General features: G+C 51.5%; 1 protein-coding gene across 2 annotated transcripts in view; it reads right to left on the bottom strand.

Moving 5' to 3' along the window:
* BOC (BOC cell adhesion associated, oncogene regulated) overlaps nucleotides 1-25,779 on the bottom strand; it is a 54,684-nt gene that overhangs the window by 714 nt on the left and 28,191 nt on the right. Inside the window, exons 2-18 of one of the 2 annotated variants that reach the window (XM_026792864.2) lie at nucleotides 22,187-22,354; nucleotides 21,539-21,817; nucleotides 13,813-13,959; nucleotides 13,374-13,517; nucleotides 12,675-12,968; nucleotides 11,577-11,849; nucleotides 10,735-11,033; nucleotides 7,868-8,030; nucleotides 7,173-7,283; nucleotides 5,770-5,976; nucleotides 4,766-4,947; nucleotides 3,566-3,671; nucleotides 3,259-3,381; nucleotides 2,403-2,624; nucleotides 1,800-2,026; nucleotides 1,133-1,212; nucleotides 306-499 (exon numbers count right to left, since the gene is read on the bottom strand). In XM_026792864.2, the coding sequence (XP_026648665.2) occupies nucleotides 306-499; nucleotides 1,133-1,212; nucleotides 1,800-2,026; nucleotides 2,403-2,624; nucleotides 3,259-3,381; nucleotides 3,566-3,671; nucleotides 4,766-4,947; nucleotides 5,770-5,976; nucleotides 7,173-7,283; nucleotides 7,868-8,030; nucleotides 10,735-11,033; nucleotides 11,577-11,849; nucleotides 12,675-12,968; nucleotides 13,374-13,517; nucleotides 13,813-13,959; nucleotides 21,539-21,817; nucleotides 22,187-22,271 (3,136 nt within the window). In that variant the 5' untranslated portion in view covers nucleotides 22,272-22,354. The remainder of the gene's footprint in view (nucleotides 1-305; nucleotides 500-1,132; nucleotides 1,213-1,799; nucleotides 2,027-2,402; nucleotides 2,625-3,258; nucleotides 3,382-3,565; nucleotides 3,672-4,765; nucleotides 4,948-5,769; nucleotides 5,977-7,172; nucleotides 7,284-7,867; nucleotides 8,031-10,734; nucleotides 11,034-11,576; nucleotides 11,850-12,674; nucleotides 12,969-13,373; nucleotides 13,518-13,812; nucleotides 13,960-21,538; nucleotides 21,818-22,186; nucleotides 22,355-25,779) is intronic. The other variant, XM_014266432.3, reaches the window with a different exon arrangement.

Below are 25,779 nucleotides of genomic sequence, written 5' to 3'. Positions count from 1 at the left end.
CAATGCACACTGGAAAGAGAGATGCAGTGGGAGGTTTCAAGTCAACAGTTCACTTTATGAGGAGGGGTACTCTGATCAAAGAGGAAGATCTGCATTCTGAAAGTCTGTGTGGGAATTCGATGCCATGATCACACAAAACAAGTCTGATCTGCACTACAGGGGTGGATCAGTGGATTAGGTCCCAGGGAGATGGATTCATATCACTTGAATACAAGCCATCAGAAAGGCTCTGCATTGAGATTTCCCCTCAAGAGCAGCCTAAAATGATGAGATGAAGGAGGCATGGAGTTTCCCAAACCACTGACCTTGGTGGAAGAGGGTATCCCGTCGAGCATCCAGGCTAGGCCCTCCCACTTTGCTTCCTATCACTGAATGGTGGAGGCCAACAAAGTGCTCTTGAAGGTGAGGGCAATCATCTTGTGGTTGAAGAAGCTGGTGAGTGGAGTCATCTGGGAGACTGTAGAGGAAAGAGCTGTCTTCTGTTCTGGAACTGGGCAATCTGGGGAAGCAGGCAAAGAGGTTTGGTGCTGTTTACAGATCTTTCCTCCTTGAAAGATCTAACTCATGTGTTACAGCCAGTTCATCAATGCTGTGACACAGAACATTCCTAAATGAAGGGAAGAGCAGAAATTGGGATGCGCCAGTGATATGGGAATGAGGTGACATGAGACCTGGTATCCATGACCCGACAGCTGGCGAATGCCACAGGAGCTGAGAGGAATAGTGACTCACAGGGAGCACAGTAATGAATGATGTCTGAACAGTGAGACACAAAGCACTCGCTTTGTGTGAGGGCAGATTCTGGGGCAGCTGTTTATCAGCATCAATCACAGATGTTTGCTTCTGTCATCCTGCTTTTCAGTCTCCCACTTAGAAACAGGAAGAGGAAAAGGGGACAGAGGGGAGTAGGTCTTGGCCACCTCTACAATTAAATTATTCCTTCCTGAAATCCTAAGAGGAATGAGTTGTGTGAGGAGAATTTAGACCAAGGTGTCCTAGTGCTGGAGATTTGGATTTGTTTCTCAAGAGCTGGGACAGATAGGAGTGTATTGATGACAGGCCCCTGTGAGGATGTAGTCTTATGGGTCCCAGTAGATTGTTCCACCCTCTCTCTCCACAGGCCAGGACTCACCTGGAGGGCTGGTAGTCTTGCTGGGCACTCCCATTCTGCAGCACTCCTGCCTGCAGCAAGGCATTAGTCTCCTCGTGTGACTGGAAGGAGAGAAGGATTCTTAGCAGAGCACTGGCACACAGCAGCATTAAGAGGCACGCGCTGATCTGTGAGTCAGAGCCCTGGGGCAGACCGCTGAAGTGCTTACAGCAGAAGGCAGAAAAAGCTGAAACTGTTTCTTTTGCTACTGAGGGTAGTGAAACTGAGCACTGAAAAACTCACTTTACACTTACTGCTGAATGAGTGGGGGATAAGCAATTTATCATCTCAGCTCTGGCACTGCCTCTTACCCTTTTACAGACAGAGTCCTCAGCATTGTCAGTCCCTGTGAGCTTTGCTCAGGGGACAGGAACTGTTTGTTCCCATAAGAGTTGCCTTTCCTCACTGCCTCCTCCTGCCTTAAGAGGCACCTGGCCCAAGAAACCACCCCTTCATCTGTGTTCTGGAGTCCTTCCTGTTCCCCCCGTGTCTCAGATTTCACTGCAAAGGGGAAATCTCTTTTGGGAAGCCATCCTTGCCACTTCTACATGCTGCAAAGTGTGCCAGCCACGCCTGGAAAAGCCCTCTCACTGCAAGTGTGGCCTCCAGCTCAGGACAAACCAGCTCTTGATTCCAGGTGTGGACTCACCTGTGGCATTTCATCGGGGCTGTAATCTCGGGGCTTGGTGCTTGTGTACCCCACTCCTGCAGAGGTGCAGATGCCATTCAGATGTGCCCTGCTGGCATAGGGCTGCCCATTGGCAAATGGATGTCCATTGGCACGAGGAGCAGAGATGCCTCTCAGAGGCACCATGGTGTACTGGCACGATGACACCAGCAGCCCAGCTCCTGGGAAGCCCATGTCAATGGTTTGCTCTGCAGAGGGAAGGAAAAGAAAGTCTGAGGCAAAAATTAGAAATAAAGTCAAGCTTGTTGAAGCTCAGCATGTATACGGTTAGGCTGTCCTATCAGGCAGCTATTTTGGCATCCAAAGCACTCTTGGAGAAAAATGGTGAAAAGGAGCCCTTCCCCCTAGTCCCAGAGGTTCCTTTGCAACAAGGCAAGCAGGATGAGGGACAAACAGTGGCCTTTGTCTTTATGGGGTTTCACAGGACATCTGAGACTTGCCCTCTGTCCATCCCTTCCCTGCTTCCCAGAACTCCCTCACATTTTGGGCATTTCATGCAACTACACCCCGGGTCAGATTTAATCCACAGGCAAACCATATCAGCCCCCAAGAAACAAGGCTTACTCTGCTTGGACCACGCTCTCCAAAGGCAAAAGGGGATGAAAGCCACAATGAGGAGGACGATGGATCCCAGCACAACGCCTACAATCAAGTACGGCAAGTCGCTGGAACGGGCCACCATGGCTCCTGTCCCCAGGCCACTGTGCCCACCACTGAGTGGGGGACGCTGCTGAGGGGGCACTGGGGAGGGGGGAAGACGACCTGGCAGACCAAGAGACTTCCGAGCTGTGGAAGGAAGAGAGAACGTCAGAGACATGGCAGATAGCACAGCAGTGCAGGGATGTTAATGCTGCTGTGGAGCGGCCAGACTTCTATGGTGGCTTTAAAGAAGCACTGCTGGAAGACAGGAATCCCAGGCTGATGCACATGGCAGTACAGACAAGGCCTCTGTGCTTGGCCCACGGTTCTGCCAGATCTGCTTGTGGACTGCTCAAGCAAAAGTAAATCCAAAATAGCTTCTCCAAAGCACACACTTGGACTTAATGCTGTTCTTGTCATGACTGCTTTGAAGACAACATGGGGCCTGCTTCTAGTGCAACATGGAATTCAGCACAGCAAGGGAAAGTGAGCCCTTCTGCTTCCAGTCACCACCCATGTGACAGGCGAACAGAAGGTAACTGCTGCTCTGAGGGACAGCAATGGACTCTGCCCAAGGGGCGAGCACAGACTGGGCACACTGATCAACAGCATGGACAACCCTGTGTCTCTCTTCTCTCCAGAGAAGCTGCCTCCATCACTTCACTGGAGCTTGGGTAATGTACTGTCAGGCAGGGACGGTTCCTGCCCTGCTGTGCTCTGACAGCTGCAGGCAGGGAAGGCAGCAGCTGTGCTCCCAGAGCTGCCCTGGGAATCCACTTACCTTTGGTTTCACAGATCATCACGTTGCTGAACTCACTTTCACCTCCCTCATTGAAGCACTGCATCTTAATGTCATACGAGGTCTCTGGCTGCAGGTGGCTGATGGAGTGCCAGTACCGATCTCCTGAAGAGGAAAAAAACACATGGAGCTCTGAACTTCCTCAGGGAACAGACAGTTGGCCCAACTCTGCAGCAGTGCCTGGTAAAGCAGCCTGGACAGCCACTGCCTTTTGTGCACAGGGCTCTTTTCGGCTGTGCTGTCTTCCAGCAGGGACCAGTGGCGGGCCCAGTCTCTCTATGTCTCCTACCTTCCACCACATCCTTCTTGTAGTCACTGTCATTGTCACTGTCAGTGGGGCGGTAGTAGATGTAAAATCCATGGATGGGAGTGTTGTTGTTGCTGGCTGGGATGTACTGCAGAGAATGGGAAGGAGAGCAGAAATTAGCAGAGATGTCCATGCTCGTATTGTACTAGGTGAGGAGCAGCTGGGATAAATGGGATGGGACAGGAAGACAACTTAGCAGAGAGACCTTCCTTGTGTTGCCATTGGTTTGCACAATGAGGGCTTCCCTACAAAAGCTCAGTACTACTTGCTACTCTGAAGCTTTGCTTCTCTCAGGTAACAGACAAGCTGTGAATCTGGGCCTGTCACTTCAGGCAACCAGTGCTCTGCTCCCTCTCAGCAGCCTCAGACAGTGATTCAAGAGAAAAAAATTCCTGAACAACAGTGACTCAGCTGGGCATGAGCAAGCACACCATCATCTTGACTTCAGTAGGCTCATGGCTTCCAGAGAAACTGGGTCTTGCCATGAACTGGTCACTGCAGGAGCTCTGTGTTTCTGAAGACAACTCTCTTCCTCCCCCACACCCAGGGCAGTACTGTCCCAGCTCCGTATGCTCTTGCTGTCTTTCACCCAGTGCTTTGTCAGCTACTGTGTGAGTTTAAATGAACAGCAGTGCCCATCCTGCCTTGTGCCAATTTCTGGCTAGAAGCAGCTAGGAGAGGAGAGCAGTGCATCCCTCTGAAGAAGCTCTAAGCTGTTGAAAACACTCAGATATGATCTTGTTATCCAAAAGATCCTACCCACTCCTAAAAATCCTCTGCAGTGGTCTGCTGTAAATGATTATAAAATTTAGGATTGTTACCCAGCAAATGAGAACGAAGGACATATCTGCTGGAAAATATCAGGAGAGAAGAGGTGCTAATGGAGCAAGCAGCCGCCCCATGCATTGTTCAACTGTGCTTATTGAACAAAATGGTCAAGACCCCACAGTTATCCATTGAAATCTTCCCTGTATACAACGTGGATTCAGATGCAAAAGGTTTCCTAGGCTCTGTGACTTCCCAGCCTTTTATGTGTCCCAAGGCCAGTCCTCCTTTGGCAGACACAGCTATTGGATCCCAGATCCCTTTGTGTGGTAACCTGGAGGATGTGCAAGCTGTGCGAGGAGCACCCACACACCTGGTTCTTGTCCCTGCAGCACCCTCCACCCCCGGGAGCCTTACCATCCACTTGAGCATGATGGTGGTCTCATTGATGGCGTCCGTGAAGGTGATGTAGGGCCCGGCCACGGGGCGCTCGTAGGCGCGGTTACTGTACCCAGACACCACGTACGGCCGAGACGCTGCGCTGGGCTCGCTCTCTCCCAGGATGTTCAGTGCCCGGACACGGAACTTATAGGATGTGCCTGTGGGGAAAATAGGAAATGAAACGGCTGCAGGGCATGGAGTTTTCCAAGATTTCTACTGTCAGCATCACCAGGACTGTGAAGAGATGCTACATCTCCAGAAAGCAGAGAGCCTACAGCAAGTTTGCTGTGGAAGTACAAACACTGGATGGACACATTTCAGCCATGTTCTAGATGGAGCCTGCTTTTATTTACCTTCCCCAATTCCTGTCTGGATGGTCCAAAGGTCAGATAGCAGTTTTGGAAGGTGTGCAGGGAGTTAAGAAACGCCTGACAGGATATCCTGGCCTGAAAGCAGGTATGAAAACATCATCTTCCTCTACTCCATGGGAATTAAGTACATAAACACCAGTTCAAAACTCAAACCCTACGTAATTTTTACTCAAACTTAATTTTACTGATCTTTAGTTTGGGGTAGTTATGTTCCCCTTCTAAGCTGTTCAGCTCCATGATGAAATCTTTTCTCATGTGAAGTGCAACGGGATTTGTGTGCCCATCTGTCTTGCCTGTAACTAAGGAAAGTTCTGTCCTGTCTTGTAAAAGGCAAAAGCATATGCCTTTAGTAATTGTATCCTGTAATACAGAAAAACATGCCTAAGCCTCCCTGAGGGAGGTCAAACCTATGCTGGTCTCTGCAGCTGGAGAAATTGGAGAAGCATCTGCAGCCTTTTCCCCACGCACCTAGGGCAGGAGTCAGGGAAGCTTTGTTTTGCTCACACATGCCAGGGCTGAGCAGGACGTGACAGATCGTTAACCATCCTACAGGGACCCTGCAGCCTTCCCACAGACCTCCAGGAAGCAGGGAGGAGAGCACCTGCCTACCTTTCTCCAGGCCTAGGATTTCCACAGAGAGGCGAGAGGGAGGAATGTCACTGGTGGCCAGGACCCAGTCTCCCAACTTTTTCAATTTCTTATACTCCACGCGGAAAGACTGGATGGGGAACCCGCCATTCCCACGGGGGATCCAGGTCACGTACACAGATGTCTCAGAGGCCATGGAGATGGTTGGACGATCTGGTGCCTCTGGAGCTGCAAGGGACCCAGAAGGACATCAGGACGTGAAACATCTTCTCATCCTGTCTGGAGGATCCTATGGCTCAGTGGTATGCAGGTGAAGGACTACCTACACTGCACCCAGCCACATGCTCTGCAATTCCTGAATGCTCTTCATTAGAGCTGGCACCCCCTAACTCTCAGGCATTTCAGTTTGTGCCTTCAACCACCTTTTACTCCTGCTTACATCTTGCTGCTTTTCCACTCCCGGCTCAAGTGGGATGACACAAAGTTTGAGGTGTGATCACCCATTGTGGGAGGGAAAGCAGTGTGAGGGGTGGATGCAGGGCTGGAGACAGAGCAAAAAGCCTGGGTGATGTGGAAGCAGTGAGCACGGGGAGACCGATGCAGGGACAACGAAGTGTAGGAGATAGAAGAGATTGAGAAGGAATGGCTGAGAAGGAAAAATGGAAAAGTTCTGAACTGTGGAAATGCAATTTGACAGGAAAACAATCAAAAGATGGGAGGAAAATAGATGAATGGAGCTATGGATATGAAAATAAAGACAAAAAATGAATAAGTATGGGGGAGATTGAAGGATGGGACCTCACAGTATTAGGATTGAAGAAAAGAATTTCACAGAGATGATAAAGGCAATAGTCATGATAGAGACAAGGTGGGAAACAAGAAATTAGATTGACCAGTAGGATCTGATGTTTCTCCAGTGCAGCAAGATACCCAAATGGAGCACTCTCTGCACCTGTAGAATGGGAACTAATTGCCCCTAGCCAGGGCTTGGCTGAGAGAGGAGGATGCCAGGACATGCAGGATGGAACCTGGTCCCCGTTCCTCCCTCACACTCCTTCAGCACCCACTGGTGCTGTGCAGTTTGCTGCTCGTGTGCCTCACACATTCACAGATTCCAAGACAGGGCTTTCTAAACCCTCTGTGTGGAACTCAGAAAAAGGTAGAGAGTTGCTGAGACGTCCTCACATTAAAGGTGGGGCCAGGCAGTGGGATTTGCCTGCGCTCCAGGACTCGCTGTCTGCCAAGGCCAGTAGCAGGGGTGTCCAAGAAGGATCTCTCCTTGTCAGAGGCTAGAAACCACTCATCCAGCACTGCACTCTTGATTTACCCAGCAGAGATGTCAACCCCAGCATGCCTGACCACTGCCACCCACAAGAGACCCAGCACCCCTCACGCTCCCCGGTGCCAGTTCAGGGGGGCCTTACGGGACAGACGGCTGTTGTCGGCCTGGTTGCTGCTCTGCGTGCTCGTGCCTGGGTCATCCCTCTGGATCTGCTGCTCTTTGCTGGCAACAATCTCTGGTTTTGGGCGCCGGCCTGTGCAGAAGGGAGAGGTGGCATCAGTAAGAGAGAGATGCACTCAGAATTAACTTTTGCTGTGATAAGGAAAGCAAATGTTCCCAGACAGGATGTGGAGGTAAGTACTTCCTGGACTCTAACAGCCCCAGGGGCTCGAAGCACTCAGCCTGCTGGCAGGAACAAAAGCTAAGGAGGCAGACTTGTTAATAATCCCCCTCAATTTTAATTTTCTACAACTTTTAATTTGCTTTCCTGAAATGTTGCTAGATTTCTGTCTCCAGGCAGAGGATGAATTAAACAATCTCTTGACATTTATGCAAGACACATTTTCTACAGTTCTGCAGGTGTTCAACTGAGACACCAAGGCAAGAAGGGACTTATTCCAACTCACACAGAGGATGGGTTGGAATTTTCCCCATCCTACCCTTCCATTTTCCCTTCTGACAGTTGCTCTAAGTTGAGGACAGATGGGTTTGCAGAGCAGAAACACTCCCATTGTCCAAAGGCTGGTGCTTTGTGCCTCAGGGCTGGGATAGGCTGTTTCAGAGGGCCATTCCCCTGACTCAGAGCGAAAGGGACCCCAGGGAAGGTCTGTCCTTTACCTGTGCGGAAGGTCACCATGGCTGTCTGTCCCTTGCCAGCACAGTTGTGAGCAGCCATCTCCACCTCGTAGAGGCTCCCAGGGTCCAGCCTGGTGAGGGTCAGGCGGTGCTGCGAGGCTGGGACATCCCTCACAACCCAGCTGTCCGAGGCATTGGTGACCTGCTGAGAGACCAATGCAGGTGCTGCAGAGCTTGGGGAAGGCTGGGCTTCCTGCGGGCACTGAGCTCAGAAACTTTATTAGTAAGTTGTGTACCAACCACATTTACCTTCTCTTCCTTCTCAGCAAAGAAAGGAGATGTTTCCAGCCTGATTTTACAAAGCAATTCAGGTATAAGCAGGACAACTCAACCAAGGCCCAGAGTGTTTTATTGACCCCAGGGTTCAGTCAGCCCTGTTCTATCCTCTGGTTCCCTTTGATACCACCACCACTCTATGTGTGTAAATCTCCAGAGCAGGAGCAGCCCCCAAAATGCAGCATTAGCCACAGGACTGAGCTGCTTTAGGAGCCAAACCTCTCCTGCAGCCCAGCTGCTGAGCTGCTCATTTAGACACTGGCCATTTCTGTGGGATGAGGTACCCAGACACAACTTTGTTTTAATGAGTTTTATCAAGCCTCACCCCTGGCACTTTGGGGATGAAATGAAGAACCATAATGCTAGAGCAAAGGTTTCTGCAGGGAAGAGACTGCATGGCCATAGCCCTCAGAAAAGCTTGGAAACACAGGGGTTTTTTTTTTGTGATACCCTAGTGCCCCATGCAGAGGGGGAGGGAAGGTGGAACCCTCCTCCTGCTCCCCAGCTGCAAAGATAATATTTTTGCAGGCAAACAGGCAGGACACTGAAGTGACCCGGTGCCAAAAGGAGAATTAGTAATGCAGGCAACGCAACAGAACGGAAATGCCAAGACTCTGCTGTATCATTCATCTTCCCCAAGCGTTTGACACTGACTGATTAATGCCTGCCTTGTTTTATTTTTATTCCTGAGCCTGCAAAGTTGTGAGGCCAAGGAGGGGAGCCCTAAAGGCTGCTAATATCCAGGAAAGGGAAAGAGAAATTCTTAAGAAACAAAAATAAGGGCTGCATGGCATCTGACTGCTTGCAGGCTGCTGAGAGTTTGGGGCAGTGTAGGAACAGGGTAAAAAGAGACATTCACAGACGTTTTCTAGAGAAGAAGCAGAACCTTGCCCAGTACAAATGTAGGTCTCCTGTCAGTAGGTCTAACTTTCTTTACAGCTGTCTTCTACACAAAGAGCCTTTTCTTTTGTTGCTAAGTTGATTCCTTCCCTCTCCACACACATGCTTTTCCAGTCAGAAATGTCAAAACCAGATCATTATATAACTTGATCCTAAGAATCTTGGATAGAAAGGGACTCTTTTAAACACGTTTAAGGGTTATTGGGACTAATTCCTTCCCACACAATCCTTAAGCATCCCAAGAAAGAGTCTCCAGCTGAGAATTTGGACTACACTGAAAACATATTACTGCAAACTGCAGTGACCCATGGTAACCTTCACTGCCCCACAGCCCCTTCCAGGTGAAGCGCTGAAAAACAAATCAAATATGGACAAACTCCAAGGCTGCAAGTTAAGATTGCAAGCAGAATTGGTAGTTAAATGATACACCACTGGAGAATAAATCTCTCCTTGGCAGACTACCAGAGCCAATAGTCTGGGAATGCTTTTGGCAACTTTTTTTTATTTAAGCTTGCCCTATTGTGTTCCTATGCCGGCATCTTCTCCCTTTGTTTTAAAGGGCTCTTTAAAGAGATGGTTAGTTGAAATCCTCATCTTAATTTTTTTTAGAAAGAAATCAAGGATTGTAACAGTCTTCTATTGCACTATATTTTCACAAAAGCACAAAATTCCAGGAAAATAGATACATACTCTCACATGTACATGAAAACAGTGCCTTGCAGTAGGTGGGAATCCCAAACATGCGATCTGGCATGTTTTTGGAAATACTCAAACCCTCTGGGGTTTGAGGCAAAACCTGCCTCTCTACTGCAACTCCCTGGCTACCCAAAGGAAAGAAAAGCAGCAGACAAAAAAATTCAAGCCTCTTTTTCCCACTTATCCCCAGAAAAATGGAAACAGATACTTTAGAACTCAAAACCAGAATTTTTCCCTCAACAATGCTTTACCTTTTAAAGAAACTGCTGGGGTACAGCTGTGTCTGCACTGTGCCTGTGGTGCCATGATGCATCCTAGAGGGAGGAGCCCATGGGCTCCAGCAGGACTTGGCCATGCACCATGTGCTCACACTGTGCCACCTGCAAGTGATGCACACCACAGTGCACTGCTTCCAGCTACAACAATAAATCTGGGGGATAAGGACCTTCCCAGAGGATTCAGCATGGCTATGACAGTTCTCTGCTGGCTCCTCACACTCAATGAACATGGGCACTTCAGTGCTGCTGAGCAGGGCAGCCACACGCAGTGGAGAGGCTGCTGCTCTGTGTCCTGCAGCCCGTTCAAGGCAGAGGTGCTCCAGTGGCTTGTGACAAGACAAGTCATTGTGCAGAACAAGTCATTGTGCAACCTGCCCTCAGGGCTTCCTACCTGTGCAAACACACACTGGGAATTGGGCATGGAAGCTACTGGGAAGTGTGTGCATGTGCCTTCTGCATTCTTAGGCAGGCAGGCACTGCCACTGGGCTCTTCCTGGATAGCTCAGCAAACCTCCTGTCACAGCCTGTATCCATCACACCTCAACAGGCTGAAGCTGCAGCTCAGGAGCTCCCACTAACCAGTGCCACCAGTGAGCGATGGGTGCCCCTGCCCACAACGCATGAAACATGTGGTGAGGCCACCACCCCACCCAAGGAATGGTGCAGAGGGAAGATGGGAGCAGGGCAAAACAGGGATACCTTGCGATGCTTCACCACATAATAGAGGATGGGGGCTCTGCTGTCAGGCCGGGGTCTCCACACCAGGTCATAGCTGTCTGTCTTGGATGTCCGTGGAGAACTGAGGATGATGGGGGCTTCGGCTGGAGTCACCAGCCCCTTGTTGGCTGCACACTGTGGAGATGCTGCTAGAGGGGTTGTCCCAGGCTTTGGCAGTCCAGCTGTATCCAAGGGCAGCTTTAAGGCGCTGTCCCCGGAAGGTGGTGTTGGAGGTTGAGCTGAGTCCAGCTGGGCATCTTGCCCAGGGTTGAGTGGAGCTCCTGGAAGACAAGGTATCACAGCAGGGTAAACACCTATCCCAGTCTGTGGTTAAGACAGAGCTGTGAGCCCCTTGTGTGGTGCTGCCTGCTGTACCACTCAAAAAGGTATTGGCAACAATCCCTCCTTCCCCTGCTATAAACCACAGGGTTCTCTGTCTCTCTGCAGTTCCTCGGGTAATCTGAACTGTGTAAGTACAACAGGGTCCAAGGAATCAGGTAGTACCTCTCCTACTCCAGGTAAACTCAGTTTTTAAGCTCTTGCTCAGTGCAAGTTCAGAGACAGAGCTAAGCCATGGGGTGAGGCACTACACCTAGCTGTCTTGTGTCTCTTGTGTAGAGATCACCCAAATGTGCACTCATGGCCCCACCCTTAGAAGCAAAACTGGTGTCACGTGTTCCCACAGGGAGATATGGAGACCTCAGGCAGAGAGGCAGCGCAGGTTAAATAGGAAGCAGGGGCAACACCCCGACTTCCTTTCTGCGTCTTTGTCCTGTCTGTTGGGCTGTGACTGAACAGCCATGGCTTTGGGGAGAGGGGCTTACCCGGGCCGGCTGTCCTCAGCTGCACCATGGCTTGGGCGCTGCCCACCTCGTTCTCGGCCATGCACTGGTAGATGCCCTCGTCCTCGGGCCCCACGCTGAGCAGCCGCAGCGCGCGGCGTGACAGCCGCAGCCGCTGGCTGCCAGACAGCGGCACCGCGTTGCGCAGCCACATCACCGAGGGCTGCGGGTTCCCTCGCACCTTGCACGTGAACTTGACACTCTGGCCCCACGGAATGATCTGCTGGGATAGCTCCATGGTGACCTCCGGGGGTTCTGTGTGAGGAACAAACACAGACAGCTGAGCACCACTTGGCTGGGAGCATGGCACGGTCATGGCTTTGCACTTTCCTTCTGGCAGGGATGAGAGCAGAGTGATGGATTGTTTCCTACCCTAAAGTCCCACTACTCCCTTTGTGGGGGCCCACATGGGTCTGCTTCAGTGCCCCTCCCCTTCAGCATCCACATAAGCTGCAAAGGGAGGTAGCCCAAGGCCACCTGCCCTCTCACATGACATCAGACATCTACAAGTCCCATTTTTCTGAGCTGAAATGCTACTCTGCGAAGACTGTGCTTGTGCCACAACACCACATTGGCACCTGATGAAATGCAATCTGTGAAACATAGGCCTAATCTCCCTAAAAATTGTGAGACTGGTAAGTTATGTGTGGTAGAAATATCTGAGGTGTAGTATCCCTTATGTTTTCCACTCTACATAGAGCTTCCCTACAACAGAACAAAAAACAGAACAAAACAAAGACACTCCAGTGTCTTCCTTATGCCAATGTCAAATATGTCTAAAAAGCAATCAGACTTCCATTAGAAAGTATTAGAACAAAAGCAGTGCCACAAATGACAGGATAAGAGCTTCTGCAGAGGAAAGGAGGATCCATCATCTCCAGCCCATGGTGGGAGCCAAGAAGGAGGAACTACAGCCCTGAAGAAAGAATTAGTCTGGTCTCCCGGAAACTGGAACCACAAGTAGGGGTTTGCATTACATTGTGGTTTGTCCAGAGAGAAGAAGAGTGCTTCAGTGCTAGTATCTTCCCCTAGAAGAAGATGAGATGTCCAAGTCCTTCACGAAACAATGGCAGCACTCACCAAACACCTGCACGTTGTAGAAGATGAACGCGGCGCCGGCCTCCCCAATGCCATTGTCAGCGGTGCAGCTGTAGGTGCCCGAGTCCTCCTCGCTCGTGGGGTCGATCAGGAGGTTGCTGAGCAGGAAGCGCGTCTTGTTGTAGGCGGAGACGCCAGAGCCATCCTTGGCCCAGGTGACCCGTGGCGGGGGGATCCCGCTGGCCACGCACTCCAGGATCAGGCTCTGGCCCTTGGTGACAATGATGGTCTGAGCCTCAGGAGGGTAAATTATCCGGGCTGCTTCCGCTGTGGAGCCTGGGGAGGAGAGACGGAGGAAGGAGGTGCGTGGGAAAGAAGGTGGGTGGTGGGAGAGCACCCTGTGCAGTGGGTAAGTAGGGATAATGGTAGGGCACACTGTTTTCTCTGCTGGGATGGTAAATGGCAATGCAGGACCAGAGGGACATTCTCTAAGGGTTCTCTGCACACACCAAAGCCACTTTGCCAAAAGGCTAAGAGCCTTTGCCCGCCTACCACTAAGAACCAATCCTAAGGAAGCATGGCAACCCCAGGGCTGCACACACATATTCCAGGAGCAGACCTTGGGGCCTTCTGCTGCTGGAAAGGAGTTTTCTCAGCAACTGATAATGGTTCACACAGGAAACCAGCTGTACCAGATAGCCCTCAGAGCTGGAGATGTGTGGCGAAGGGAGAATGGCTTACGTCTCACACGGAGCCTCTCACTGGAGACTGAAGTTTTCACCTCCTGTGTCACAGGGTTGTAGGCAGCACATTTATAAGTCCCCTCATCCTCCTGGCTGGCATTAACGATCTGAAGGTTTCCAGATGGCATAATAAGATAATTGTCTAGAGAGAGAGAAGAGAAAGTGGCACATGATCACAAGATAATACTCCTGTCCAGCCTCCTGGAACACATGCAGCGTCCTGAAGAAAAGGTGGACAAGGGGGAAAGAAAACACCATGATGTCCCAGGCAGCATGGACATCAGGGAGACCATGCCAGGGACCCTGAAGTAACTTGTGTTCAGACAGGTGGCAAAGGGACAAGGAGGCAGCGGGTAGGGACAGCTACTGCTGGTAAGGAAGGGTGAAACTGAGAGTCCTGTGGCGGAACCTGTTGGGACAGACCTCTGTGCACTCACCTCGGGACGCCTCCAGCCACTCCTGCTTCACACTGTAGCGGACCTGAGCCTTGGGGTGACTTTCGGGCAGGTCGCAGGCAATCACGGCTGTGTTCCCTTCATCCACCTCGATCACATGCTGGCCGTCAAACTTGAAATCTTTGAGATCTGCAAGGGAGCAGAAGACAAGGCATCTCAGTGGCTGGCTAAACATCTCAGCATCAGCTCCTGCTCTCCCCATGAACTCAGGGCTGCTTCCTCATGGTGCCGGCAGAGGACCGCTGTGACCCCAGCAGCTAGGGAAACTGGCTTCCTTTCACAACTCCCCCTCCCCGCCCCCCCTTTTCCCTACAAAATGAGGAACTTAAAACACAGCTTCTGGAGAAACTGCCTGCTCCAGGGCTGGGAAACTGGGTGTGAAAAATCCTGGCCTGAGAGTAAAAAATAAGCCAACTTACTGCAGCACTGAAGGGCAGCCAAAAATGGTCCTTCTGCCGCCTGCTATTTCACACATGGCTGCTGTCCTGCTACTGAGAAGCTGACTTTGTAATCATAACTCAGGACGCCCAGCCTGCTTCAAGATGCCAGGTGGGAGGAAGTGTGTGATGCTCCCTGAGCTCCTCCCACACCTGAGAAATCAGCACCTCTGCTCCAGGCACTCTTGCTCCAATCAAATATCTTGCAGCTGGAAGTTGGTTAACCACACGTGTGCCCAAGCTCCAGTTAAAAGAACAGGGACTTGCAAGGAAAACCAGCTCCTCCTCGACATGGCACAGCTGCTCCTTCCCTAAAGCAGCTGTGAAAACCCTGTCCCACCACATCCCTCTGCCCATGCTGTGATGCGAGTTCCCACCCTGGCTGGGCTGATGTGGGTAGCAGGACTGGAAGCACAGGAACTAAGAAGATGGGGTGCCTAACTTTTTGTTTTCTTTTCCCTGTTTTTTAAAGCAGGAGGACAGGACTGCAGCAAAACCCCACAGATCTGGAAGGGCAGGGAATATGCCAACCTGGCCCCATCAAACTTTTCAGAGAGAAAACTGGTTTCCATTCTCTCTGGGCACGATGGCAAATCTTGCGGACGCACTGCAAGCTTGAAGTTTGTCTCAGACACCTGTGCTGTGAGGGAGGAAGTTTTGTGCTAGGGAAAAAGTCCCTCATGTGCATTTTTCCAATGCTGTTCACCACCCCTAGTGAAAACAGCACATCCCGCAGTTGGTTGTTGTCACAGGTGACAGGTCACACTGTCATATCAAGGCTCAGGTCAGTGCCTCTTCCCAGGATCAAGGGCTAACAGATCTCCTGAATGGCATGCCCTAATTCTGGATCAGACCCCACTCTAATGCAGTGTGCTGCATTCTGAAGCCAGGGCACAGCCTCATGCTGTCGACAGCTCCCTCGGGCCCAGAACCCATCCCAGGACGTGGCACCCGTGCCCTCGGGCAGTTTGGGGTCGGGGGGCAGCAGGAGGGCTGGCGGTGGGCGGGCGGCAGGCAGCCTCCCTTGGCAGCCCCAGCCAGCAGAAAAATGCAGGGCTTGTTCTCTGGGAAAAGCAGCAGCGCTCCAAGAGCAAAAGACAACTCTGGCTCCAAGCTTCTCCCACCCACAGTCATGGAAAAGTGACATGAAATTTCTCAAGCAGACTTTCTGATTAAAGCAAGATCCTTTATGGAGTTTAAATAAAAACCAGCTCTCTTGGCACGGCATCCAGAAAGCCTCCCCAAGCGCGGTGCGGAGGGGCTGTCGGGCGGCTGCTGGGGGAGCCAGCGGTCCCGGGCCCAGATCTGAGGGGAGGGGGGGAGGTTGAAAAGAAAAGGGGAGGTTTTGCAATGTCATAAAAATGATTTGCAATGAACACGCTTAATACTTCTGGAATTTCTTGGCATTGTTCAATTAAAAAAAATAATAAAAAGAAGGGATACGGGTGAACTTCAGTAATGTGATTAATCCTTTAAGACAAGCTGAGGAGGGGAGCCATGTTTCCATTGGATATTAAAGCCAGATGAAAGTTAACTCTTAACTTGTGAAAAGCTGGCAGTGCCTCACGCTCCCCCTCCAATGAAAGTTACTGCTAGGGCAGGGAACAAGGATGGATATTTTCTCCTCTTTGCTTTTTATATTTGATCAAGGAATAAAACAGTGAGAGCACAGAAATGGAAAGAGGTGAAGTGGCGAAAGCCCAGGGTCTGCCTGCCCACACTGCGCATGTTTTGCCGATCAACAAAATATAAACGAGCATCAGGAAAATTAATGTGCGCCTTGGTGGTCTGGATTCATCACAGCCAAATTAAGATTTTGGAGCCAAGGCACAGGCTCCAGCAATGCTGGCAGGGATCTGCACACACACACACACTTACACGAGCACGTGTACGTGCACACGTGCCCTGAGGAGAAGAAGGGGCCCAAGAGCCTGGAAGAAGAGCAGACCCAAGGTCCTGGCATAGCAGAGCCATCTTGAAGATGGAAAATGATGACCCTGTGCCAGGGCACCCCCTGGGATGGCTGTGGGCTGGGCAGACATGGGGGCCTCTCCCAGGCAGCCCCCCAGATGGTGGCTCGGCCCACATCTCACAGCTGTGCGTGGTGCAGCCCCACAGTGGGGAGCTGCAGCTCTTCCTGGCTTCCCCTCAGACCAGAAGTGAGGGACAAGGGGTGGAACTGTAGACAAAGGGGGAAAGAACAGAGGAAAGGAAGGGATCCTGGGGTGGCTGGGGGAGCAAGAACCAGGTGCCTTTGGAGAAGCAGAGTGAAGCTGGCAGGGGAGAGGGGAGAAATAGCAGAACTGGGACAAACTGCTTTCTCATATGCCAAGTGTACGAGCTTCCTGCCAAACTACTCTCCTAAATTCCTGCTTCCCCACAGAGAACAAGACTGGTTCACTTGCCAGTGGATTTTGGCCACAGGCAATCTCAACTGCCCCGCTCACCACTGGTATGGGCATGTAGAGCCATCCTTTAGGGCCAATGGATCAGCCAGAGCTGGTGAGGGGTGGTCAGGGTCACCCCCGTCCTCCTCTGTGCATGGGACAAGTTCCCCCACACATCCTGTTGCATTTGGCCCCAGCACAGCAAAACAGAGGGCACAGTGCCAAGCTGGGACAACCAGCTTCGTCCTGGGGGGTTCAAACAAGCTGCCTCTGAGTTGTGGGGGGACCATGCATGTCCCCCACCAGCAGGGAGGGCTGGAGGACAGGATCCATGCCAGGGGGATATGCAGCACTTGCCCCTTCAGCTGCACAGTCAGCGGCAGCCAGGCCCCACATCTAACACGCAATTTGCACTGGAGTCTAACAACCACTGCAGCTGGGAGAAACCACATCCCCTCTCACTGGCTGGGTTTTCCTTCTCACATGGCAGCACCCGGCGTGCCAGCCCATGTTCTTGTCCTTAAAAGACACGCCTGACCACAGTGAAGCAAATCCTCATCTCCCAGCCATTGTCTGGGAGGTGCTGCGGACAGACAGACTGAGCACTGCCAATCCCAGCCGTGCTGGGACAAGAGGGCTTTTCCCCCCCTTTTTTTGTTTAGGAGGGAGTGCAACCAAAGGCCATTGCTCATGTCCATCTGCAGCCGGCTCCGAGGCATGATGGGGTGAACTGGGGTGCAGCCCTGCAGCCAACTGTGCTGCTGTCACTGGGGAGGGAAACCAGCTGAGTCCCAGGGCTGGGGGCCAAGCAATGAGGCAGGCAAGACAGAGCTGATTAAATGAATGGGAGACCATAAATAAATCTGGAGAAGAAGCAATAGTAAATGAAATGATGGCCCCAAGGTAAAAGGTTTCCCTGCCATAGGGAAGGGTGAAAGAGGAAAGGGAGGGAAGGGGAATAGGCAGGTCCTCCAGGCTGGGGGCAGGCACCTTCCACTGTTCCCCCCTCAGCTGTGAGAGCAGCCTAGGGCTATGGCTCTCACTCCCCATCCAGCCAGCACCACAGGAGCCTGGGCACTGGTGCTGTCATCACCAGATTCCTCCCACCCTGCTGAGACAGGCACAGCCCCACGGACTCCAGCCTACTGATACCTGCCCCAGCACATCTTCCCCACCCTGGGCCATCTCAGTCCTCATGCCACAGCTCCGATAGTTCACAAAACTCTGTGTTTTCCTTCTCTCCCCTCCTCACATCTCCTCTGCCCCCGGGACCAGAGCTCCTGTGCCTGCTCTGCATATGCTTTTCCAACAGGCAGCTATCCTCTGCCCCCCTCCCTCCCTCCCTCCATCCCTCCCTCCCTCCCTCTGGGGAGTATCTGCAGAGAGGCCCTAGTGAAGGAAAATGAATGGGGCTGTCTTCAGAAAGCAGCTGCAAATTCCTGGGGCATGCCCAGCCCGACCCCGTGCAAGGTCACTGCCCACAAGCTCCACATGCTGAGGCCCAGCTTCCCACACGTGCTGCCACAAGGCCGAGGACTGACCTCACCCATGGCACTGATGGAGGGAACAGGGCAATGAGCCACCCCTGCCCACTGCATTCCTGGGACACAGGTACCTGCAATCCCACACCACAGAGACACTGGAACACGTGAAGTTTTTTTACTGCACCCCTCATCTATTTTTCTGTTTTGTTTTCAAATATCATGTCTATCCAGGTCAGGCTTGCTGCTGTGTTTGATGCCCTGATCTTCTATGCATACAGATGAGTTCTGGGAGTTACACAGCTACCTCTGCTCATCTGCCTTGCTCCAGCCCTGCACTTCAGTAGCCCCTGTGAGCTCCATGAAGAACCTTCCAAGCCTGTAGCTGTTACAGAACCACCCCTCAGCACCACGTACAAGTCCATGGTGGAATCACTCAGCCCCACCAGAGCCCACTGCAGCTGTGCCTTTCACATACAGCATCTCTGCCCAGGGAGGGGCTGGGGCAGGGCTTTCTGGAAGGATGGCAACTTTGCCACCTAGAATCAGGCACAGAAAACATTTCTTCTTTGCACCTTTCACTCATACCAAGGCTTAAAGCCTGGTTTGGAAAACCAGGGATACTCCTGTTTTATCCATACAAGCTGTCCCAGACTGCAGTGCTGCCCTGGGGCCTGCAGGGCTGATCTTGTGCACCACAATCAGGCCAGCACCGATCAGTAGGTGTGACCTGCACTGACATGCCATGGGCTGCCAAGGTGCTCCAGCTGCTGTGGAGCTCCAGTTCATCTCTAACTGGACTTAGTGGTGCCCAAGTAACGCCTGAAGTGCTGCTCCATTTGTCACTTTGTGAAATCTTTCCCTTGTGCAAATCCCTCCTCCCTCCACCTCTTGGATATACAACAGTTATTTTATCTCTGCTGGAGAAATTAAATGCAAGTTCCAACCAGCACTCTGAGCCAGGGGGAAGAGAGCTGGCCTCAGCATCACTCTCATCGGCTCAGATGAGATCTGGAGGTGTGAGTCCCAGGGCTACACTGTGGCTGCCAGCACTGCAGTGATGGCTATCTGCTTGCTGACAGTCAGCAAAGCACACCAGGCCCCAGGGCACCGGGCACACAGAGCCTGGGGTATTCCAGACTCCTTCCTTCAAACAAGCCCCAAAGAAAGGAGGGGAAATAGCCTAAAAGTTGGCCAGACAATTTTACCTACACTCCTCAAAACCTAGCAAGTCACTTCTTCCAATGACTCCAGGTCCTCTTCCAAAATAAACCCAAGCCTTGAAAATGTTTCCATCACCCTCCTTCCCCCCACCGCTTTCATTCACACATTCCAGTTTCACTTTCCCCTTGCTACCCCATAATTTTTGGATGGAACTAAGACTTTCAGAGGGTTTTCTTTCAGCCCTGAAGGTTATCTGGAGGAGATTTATCAACTGCAAGCTGACCTGCCAGAGGCTTTCCTTGCACCAAAGTCACCACTGAATCAGCTCTGAGCAAGGTCCTATAGAGGAGGTCTGGAGCAGGACAGAAAGCCTGGGCCACAGCTGCTACCACAGCTCTCAAACTCAGTCCCACCACGACGTGGTGCTCCCTGTTCTTTCAGAGCAACACCACTGCTGCAAGCAGACTCCAGCTCATGAACATGAGACTGGTTATTTGAACCCCTCCAGAAGATTCTCCTCCCACACCTTCAGTCCCACACCTTCACTGGGATGCCCTATCTCTCTCTTCACTCACTGACTGCTATATCTTCCCCATCTGGGTGCTCTCTATCACCCGAGGCTATCCAGGTGTGTGGGATGCAGCCTCTGCCATCCCCAGCTACCCCTGAGGATGAGGGACCCGTGCAGCACAGCACAGCACAGGGGTATTCCACAATGGATTAGCTGCTTGATCATCCAGCCTCTGGCTCCAGTTTTGTGAGCTCCACTGAGGGGTGCTCCTGACTTCCTCTCAGAATTGCATTTGCCACGACAGGGACACAGCGATGTCCACGTCCTTCTCTTTTGCACACACTAGGCAAAGGTGATTTGGCCCCTGGAGAGGGCTGATGCACTACTCAGAGGCTTTAATTCATCCTGAAGGACATTATGGGGCCTTCTGGTGCCTTAGGACCTGTCCCTCATTCCCTGCTAAAGCAGTCAGATAGGTCAGACATACTTTTCCCATAAGACAGAGCTGGTGGTAGTGGGCTGGGATGTGAGTGAAAAAAGAAAAGGGGATCAGCTAAGCAGGAGCTGATCAGGCTGAGGAGTTGTGCACACCCTGCTCTCCTAAATTCAAACCATGCCCTTGGTAATCCCATCCACCTTTCCCCTCTTCTCCTTCTCTTTATCAGGCCACCAGCACACACAGCCCCCTTTCTGCTCTGGAATGTGTTCTCCGAAACTTAATCTCAGCATGGGGCTCACGCCAAATCCCCCAACAGATTCAGCCCCGTGACAACTCCCCCCCTCCCACCCTGCTTCAGAGTTCAGCAACTCTCTCCTTGCCTTCCCTGGCCTCCTCCTCCTCCCACCCTGTCTGGCCTAAACATTTCACTCCTGATTAATGTAACAGTGACAAGCCAATAGTTCTTGGCTTTAAAGGCAAAGCCAGGCCCCACTTTGCACAAACATCTTCACATCTTCATTTTCTTAAGATTTAGCCCCAAAGTCCCTTTTTCTGGGAAAGATGAAGCCCCTTCTACACTCAGGGACTGTCACTCAAGGCAATGGCAGCCTCCTCTGCACACACTTGCTCCACCAAACACTGTGTGGATTTCTGAGAAGGTGGGGCCCTCCACTGCTCTTTCTCACATGCATGCAGATACAATCCCTTCTGCCCAAATACATACAACATCTGGCCAAAACCAGGTGCTTGTAAGAAAAACTGCCCACCTAAGACACCTCTGGCCATGCACATGTCTCCCAGTGCCAGAGGGCAGCAGTGAGGAGCACGTAAGCTCAGGAATAGGAGCAAAGTCGCTTGCTCAGAGCTGTGTCTCAAGAATGCAGTAAAACTTAGCACACACTGACCCTGTGCAGGCATCAGCCCCAGCAGCAGTTGGGCCATCAGCTCCAGCAGGTACTACTTATAAACTCCATCAATAAGTTAGGAACCAGAGAAGGCAGCCTAACTGTCAGGAAACCAAACCCCCCAGCTCAGGCATTCCCTGGTCTTGCAAAAACTTCTCCCTGAAGGACAGATCTGCAGCCTATCACACAGCAGGAGGATAGCTTGGGTCAGACTGGGCCACACCATGTCAGCCAGTCCATGACCAAAAATGCTACAAAAAGGGCCTATGCCAAAGGAGTCATCCCTTGATGGCAGCACGAGCAAGCAAGAATGAATGAGCTCTCAAGATGTGTGAGCGATGGCCCAAGCAAGGCAGGGGCTGTCGGAGAGCTAAAGCTACTCACTGGCTAAGGTCACCACTGCAGGGACACTGGCAATGACTCCCTCAGGCACACGAGCGATGCACTGGTAGCGCCCCACGGTGCGGTTGGTGAGAGCCGTGATGCTGAGCTTCCCTCGCTCCATGTGGATTCCCAGCACCTCGTCTGAGCCAGCCAGCTCCTTCCCGTTCAGTCTCCAGGTGAGGTTCACTCGGGGGGGGTCCACCACACACCCCAGGCTGACTGGGCCTCCAAGCTTTTGGACAATAGAGGCAGGTTGCACTGTGACCTGCAGAGATTCACCTGCACAGAGGGAAAAAACGGGAATAAGAAAGCTCTGTGAGACTCAGCAATAGAATGGACAGAGGAAAAAGCTGCAGTGCTGTACTATTTCCATTCCAAATGGCCTTTCCTTGTGTTGCACCATCCCATGGAGACCTCATACACCCACCCTAACTTTTAGAGATGAACCTCAGCCCATTTCTTCCTGGCACCGCCTGAGAGAAATGTTTGACTCCAAACGTATCCTCCTCTGGAAGAGGGTTTGAAACCACAGACCTTTAGTCAAGGCTACTCAGGGAACAGCAGAGAGAGGAAACCTCTTTGTCTGTGAGGCATGGCTACGCTAAACAGCACTGAGGCAAACCAGAATGGGTAAGAAAAGACACTCACTCAGTTTGGCAAAACAGCTGGCAGCCACAAGCACAAGGCAAGGGACGGGGGACATGGGCCTCTTCCTTCCACGTGTCATTGCCATCCCATGTGCTGTGACCTGGGCTGCCCAGGGAAGGGTCCCATAAGCTGCTGCAGGGGATGCAGTGGATTTGTGGCAGTGGATTCCTGTGGATGACAAGAGAGACAGGATGGATGAAACCCTCAGGCTTCCCTCTGCTTTGCAGCCCTGCCTGGCTTCTCTACCAACATCCCTAAACTGCCAGATCACCAAGCCAGTGGCCTGAGGAGACTACAGATGCTGATGCAATCACTTCTCTTCTCCAGGCTCTCCCCCAGGCACAGCTGGGAGTCTCCCAAGACATCCCAGCCTAAGCACACAGGCACACACAGACACACAGTCTCCTGCCCCATTTTGTACTTGGCACAGTGATTGACAGTGATGCACACCGGGCAATCTTCAGGAGCAAAACACAAACATTTCCAACAAAGTGTCACTGAAGATATCCACTGAGTGTTGCTGCCACTTCTTGGCTATGTCTGGAATATATTCTATTTTGAACACTAAAGTAAATGAGCAGTACAAGTCCACTCTAACTAAGAGACTCAACCTATGAAAATACTTCAGATTAACTGTTCTGCCTGAAACACACTACCTATTTTAACTCTACACAAACCACCAGGTTCATACTTGAAAGTGTCAACTAGCCCCAAAAAACTAGAAATGTAAGGCCACCTGTCACAACCCAGGTTGCTGTGAAGAGCTGCACATTGCAGCAGCTGCTTTGAAGACCCATGAACAAACACTAAAGCAGACAAGCCAGGTCAGAGGGACTAAAGACCTCAACAGTGGCCCCAAGAGACACCTCAGATGTCAGACTGAGTTCATCTTTAATCAAAGGCAATAGGCTGAAGTCAAGAGGAGATTTCCCTCTACTGGCATCATAATGCAGCTATAGGATTTTGAGCTCCCTTCAGCTGCAGCACTAAGACGACCTGCAACCTTAGGGCACTGCAGAATTGCTCCCGTGGCATGTCTGCAGGGAAGAAGCCCAAGACCAAACCCAAAGCAGCCAAGGCAGCCAGCCCAAAGAGCAGTGACACTGCCTGCCCCCCCTGCAGCAAACAGCTCATTAGCCACATTCACCATCCTCAGGAGCACCTGACTCTGCAGGGTGGTATTTCCTACTTCCACCATGGTCACTGCTTGAGCTATCACCTGTTTGAGCATGCATTCTCCATACCCATCTCAGTCAAAAAAGGGCACAAGCTCCTTCAAGCATAACCCCCAAAATTAAACCTCTTAACTCCTGAAGTAAGGACTGACACATACTCCCCCTGAGATGCTTGGTGAATTGTTCAAGGCAAGGCTGATTACTGCTAGCAAGGAAACCACACATATTTGGGGAAATATCACCAAGCTACTCTCAAGTTACTTTGTTTGGCTTTTGGTGACAGCAAAGGTGCAGAAGTGCAGCACAGGGCAATGTCCATGGCCAGCATGCTGGGATGCACATTGTAACAGCAAGAACCCAGCAGGCTGGCTTGCATGCCTCTCTGCAAACTGGGCTGTCCCTCTGACAGCCTCACAAGCTGTCCTTTCCCCCCACCACATCCCAGAGCTCTGCTTGAAGGAGAAGTCATGGAAGAGACACATGAAGTTGAGAAGAGGAAAGAAAAACTTCCTCAGAGCTGGTGATTTCAAAAGGAAGAAACATCAAGCAAAGACACATGCTGCCGGAGTTTGGAAAGGCCACAAAGAACATCTTTACACGGCCCTTTGCAGGCCAGTATGAATCCAGGGCACTGGCTGGCCCAAGGTAGCTCTTTACAGGAGTTACAGAAACATGGGTATAGTGGCTGTGAGGCCAAGATGACAAGCCCTACAGAGAGGCAGAATAAATTAAGTCAAGCTTGGCATGGCCCAATGTGGCTTCCAGGCATCCAGGAGCATGGATGGAGTTCAGACATTGGACATCTCCTGAAGGCATCCAGAGAGAACACTAGGCCATACTCCAGCTACTGCAGGCCACAGCCCTGTTACATGTGGAAATCCCTGTGGGTAACCTCCAGTGCCAGAGACAAGACAGCAACTTCCCTCCCACACACCTCATCCTTCTTGGTGTTCACTCTCCTCACCTAAGAAGAGTCTCAAAATTTCCCCCACCAACCAGCACACAGTGACTTGACAGCTCTGCGTCAATCAGGATACTTTAGTGACTGACTTGGAGACCCATCTGAGTTGCTCAAGTTTATTTCTCCATGTAAGACAGCCACCAAAGCACCCTTCATTATGCCACAGCCACCACGGGGAGTCCCCAGTGATGGTGGCTGTAAAAGTGCCCTGGGTCTGTCCATACCACAACACGCAGTGTTGACACCACTGCTGATGCACAAGTTACAGTCACACTAATTACACTCATCTGGAAAAGACTTTGAGGTAGTTCAGGCTTAAAACCACCTCACACCCTAATGTTTACAGGAGATGGAAAGCCTTTCACTGATGCAGAAGAAACATTTTGGGGTCGGACTTACTGTCTGGCTCCTCAGCATTGGAAGCCTATGGAGCAAAGCTGACTCATTCCCCCTATCTGGATGGGTTTGGCAGCAGGCTGGAAAAATGCTGGATGGAAAGGAGTTGCTCCCTGGAGCCCAGGCTGAGGGAGGGGGTAGGCAAAGATATTCCCAACCAGACCTCCCTGCAGCTCTGCGTTGCACAGAGCCTCTGGCCAGAAGGGCAAAGCCAAAGGCACAGAACTGTGCATGAGACCCCTCGTGAGCTAGGACCACCCAGGCACATGGGGATGCAGTGACTGAACTGGCTGCCCCCAGGTCTGTGAAAAGATGAAGAGCAATAGGTGGGGAGAAAAAAAGGGGAGCTCAAAAAATTTGGCCACAGCACTAGGCAGATTGAACAGTATTGAGCAGAGAATGAGGAGAGAAGGTGTGTTGCAACAAGTGTATGCATGGTACCTCCCCAAACCTCCAGGCAAGAGTACAAGCTCTAAATAGGGACATGTGGCCATTTCTTTCACAGCTGAGTGAAGTACAAAAAGTAAATGGCCAGCATAAAAATAATGAGGAAAATGAATGAAAACATCAATTCCAAAAGAACTATTAGGATCTGGGGCCAGATTTTGAAATTCTCAGCTTTTACAATTGAAGCCAGATTTTCAAAAGCATTCAGTTCTTGACATGCTGAGCACTCCTGAATAGGCAACCAACTTACTTTGATGCCTAAATGGGAGCTGACCTCTTTTGAAAATGCTGTCCTTAAGTAGGCTGCAATAGTGCAAAACAAGGAACTTTATTAATCAGGCAGCTTTCGATCTGCCTCGTGTCCTGCCAGCAGCACCAGAGTGGACTGCAGTGGGAAAGAGGGCAGAGGTGGGAAGTGGAGGAGACCCCAGGCACCCCAGCTGACTTCCCAGAGGCTGCACCAGGGGCTGCAGAGCTGCTGCATGCCAGGGTCCTGCTCTGCTACCTCCTCTCCCCAAGGCAGGTACCTTGTGGAGTGTCCCTGGCTGCAGCACTTCTGCAGCCACCAATAACACCACTCCTGACAGCTCCTGCTTAATTGCTATCTAGGAAAA

The sequence above is a fragment of the Zonotrichia albicollis genome, chromosome 2 (assembly GCF_047830755.1).
Source record: "Zonotrichia albicollis isolate bZonAlb1 chromosome 2, bZonAlb1.hap1, whole genome shotgun sequence".
Classification (NCBI taxonomy): domain Eukaryota; kingdom Metazoa; phylum Chordata; class Aves; order Passeriformes; family Passerellidae; genus Zonotrichia; species Zonotrichia albicollis.
The sequence above is the reverse complement of the archived record's forward strand: the minus strand, read 5'-3'. Positions and strand labels throughout refer to the sequence as shown.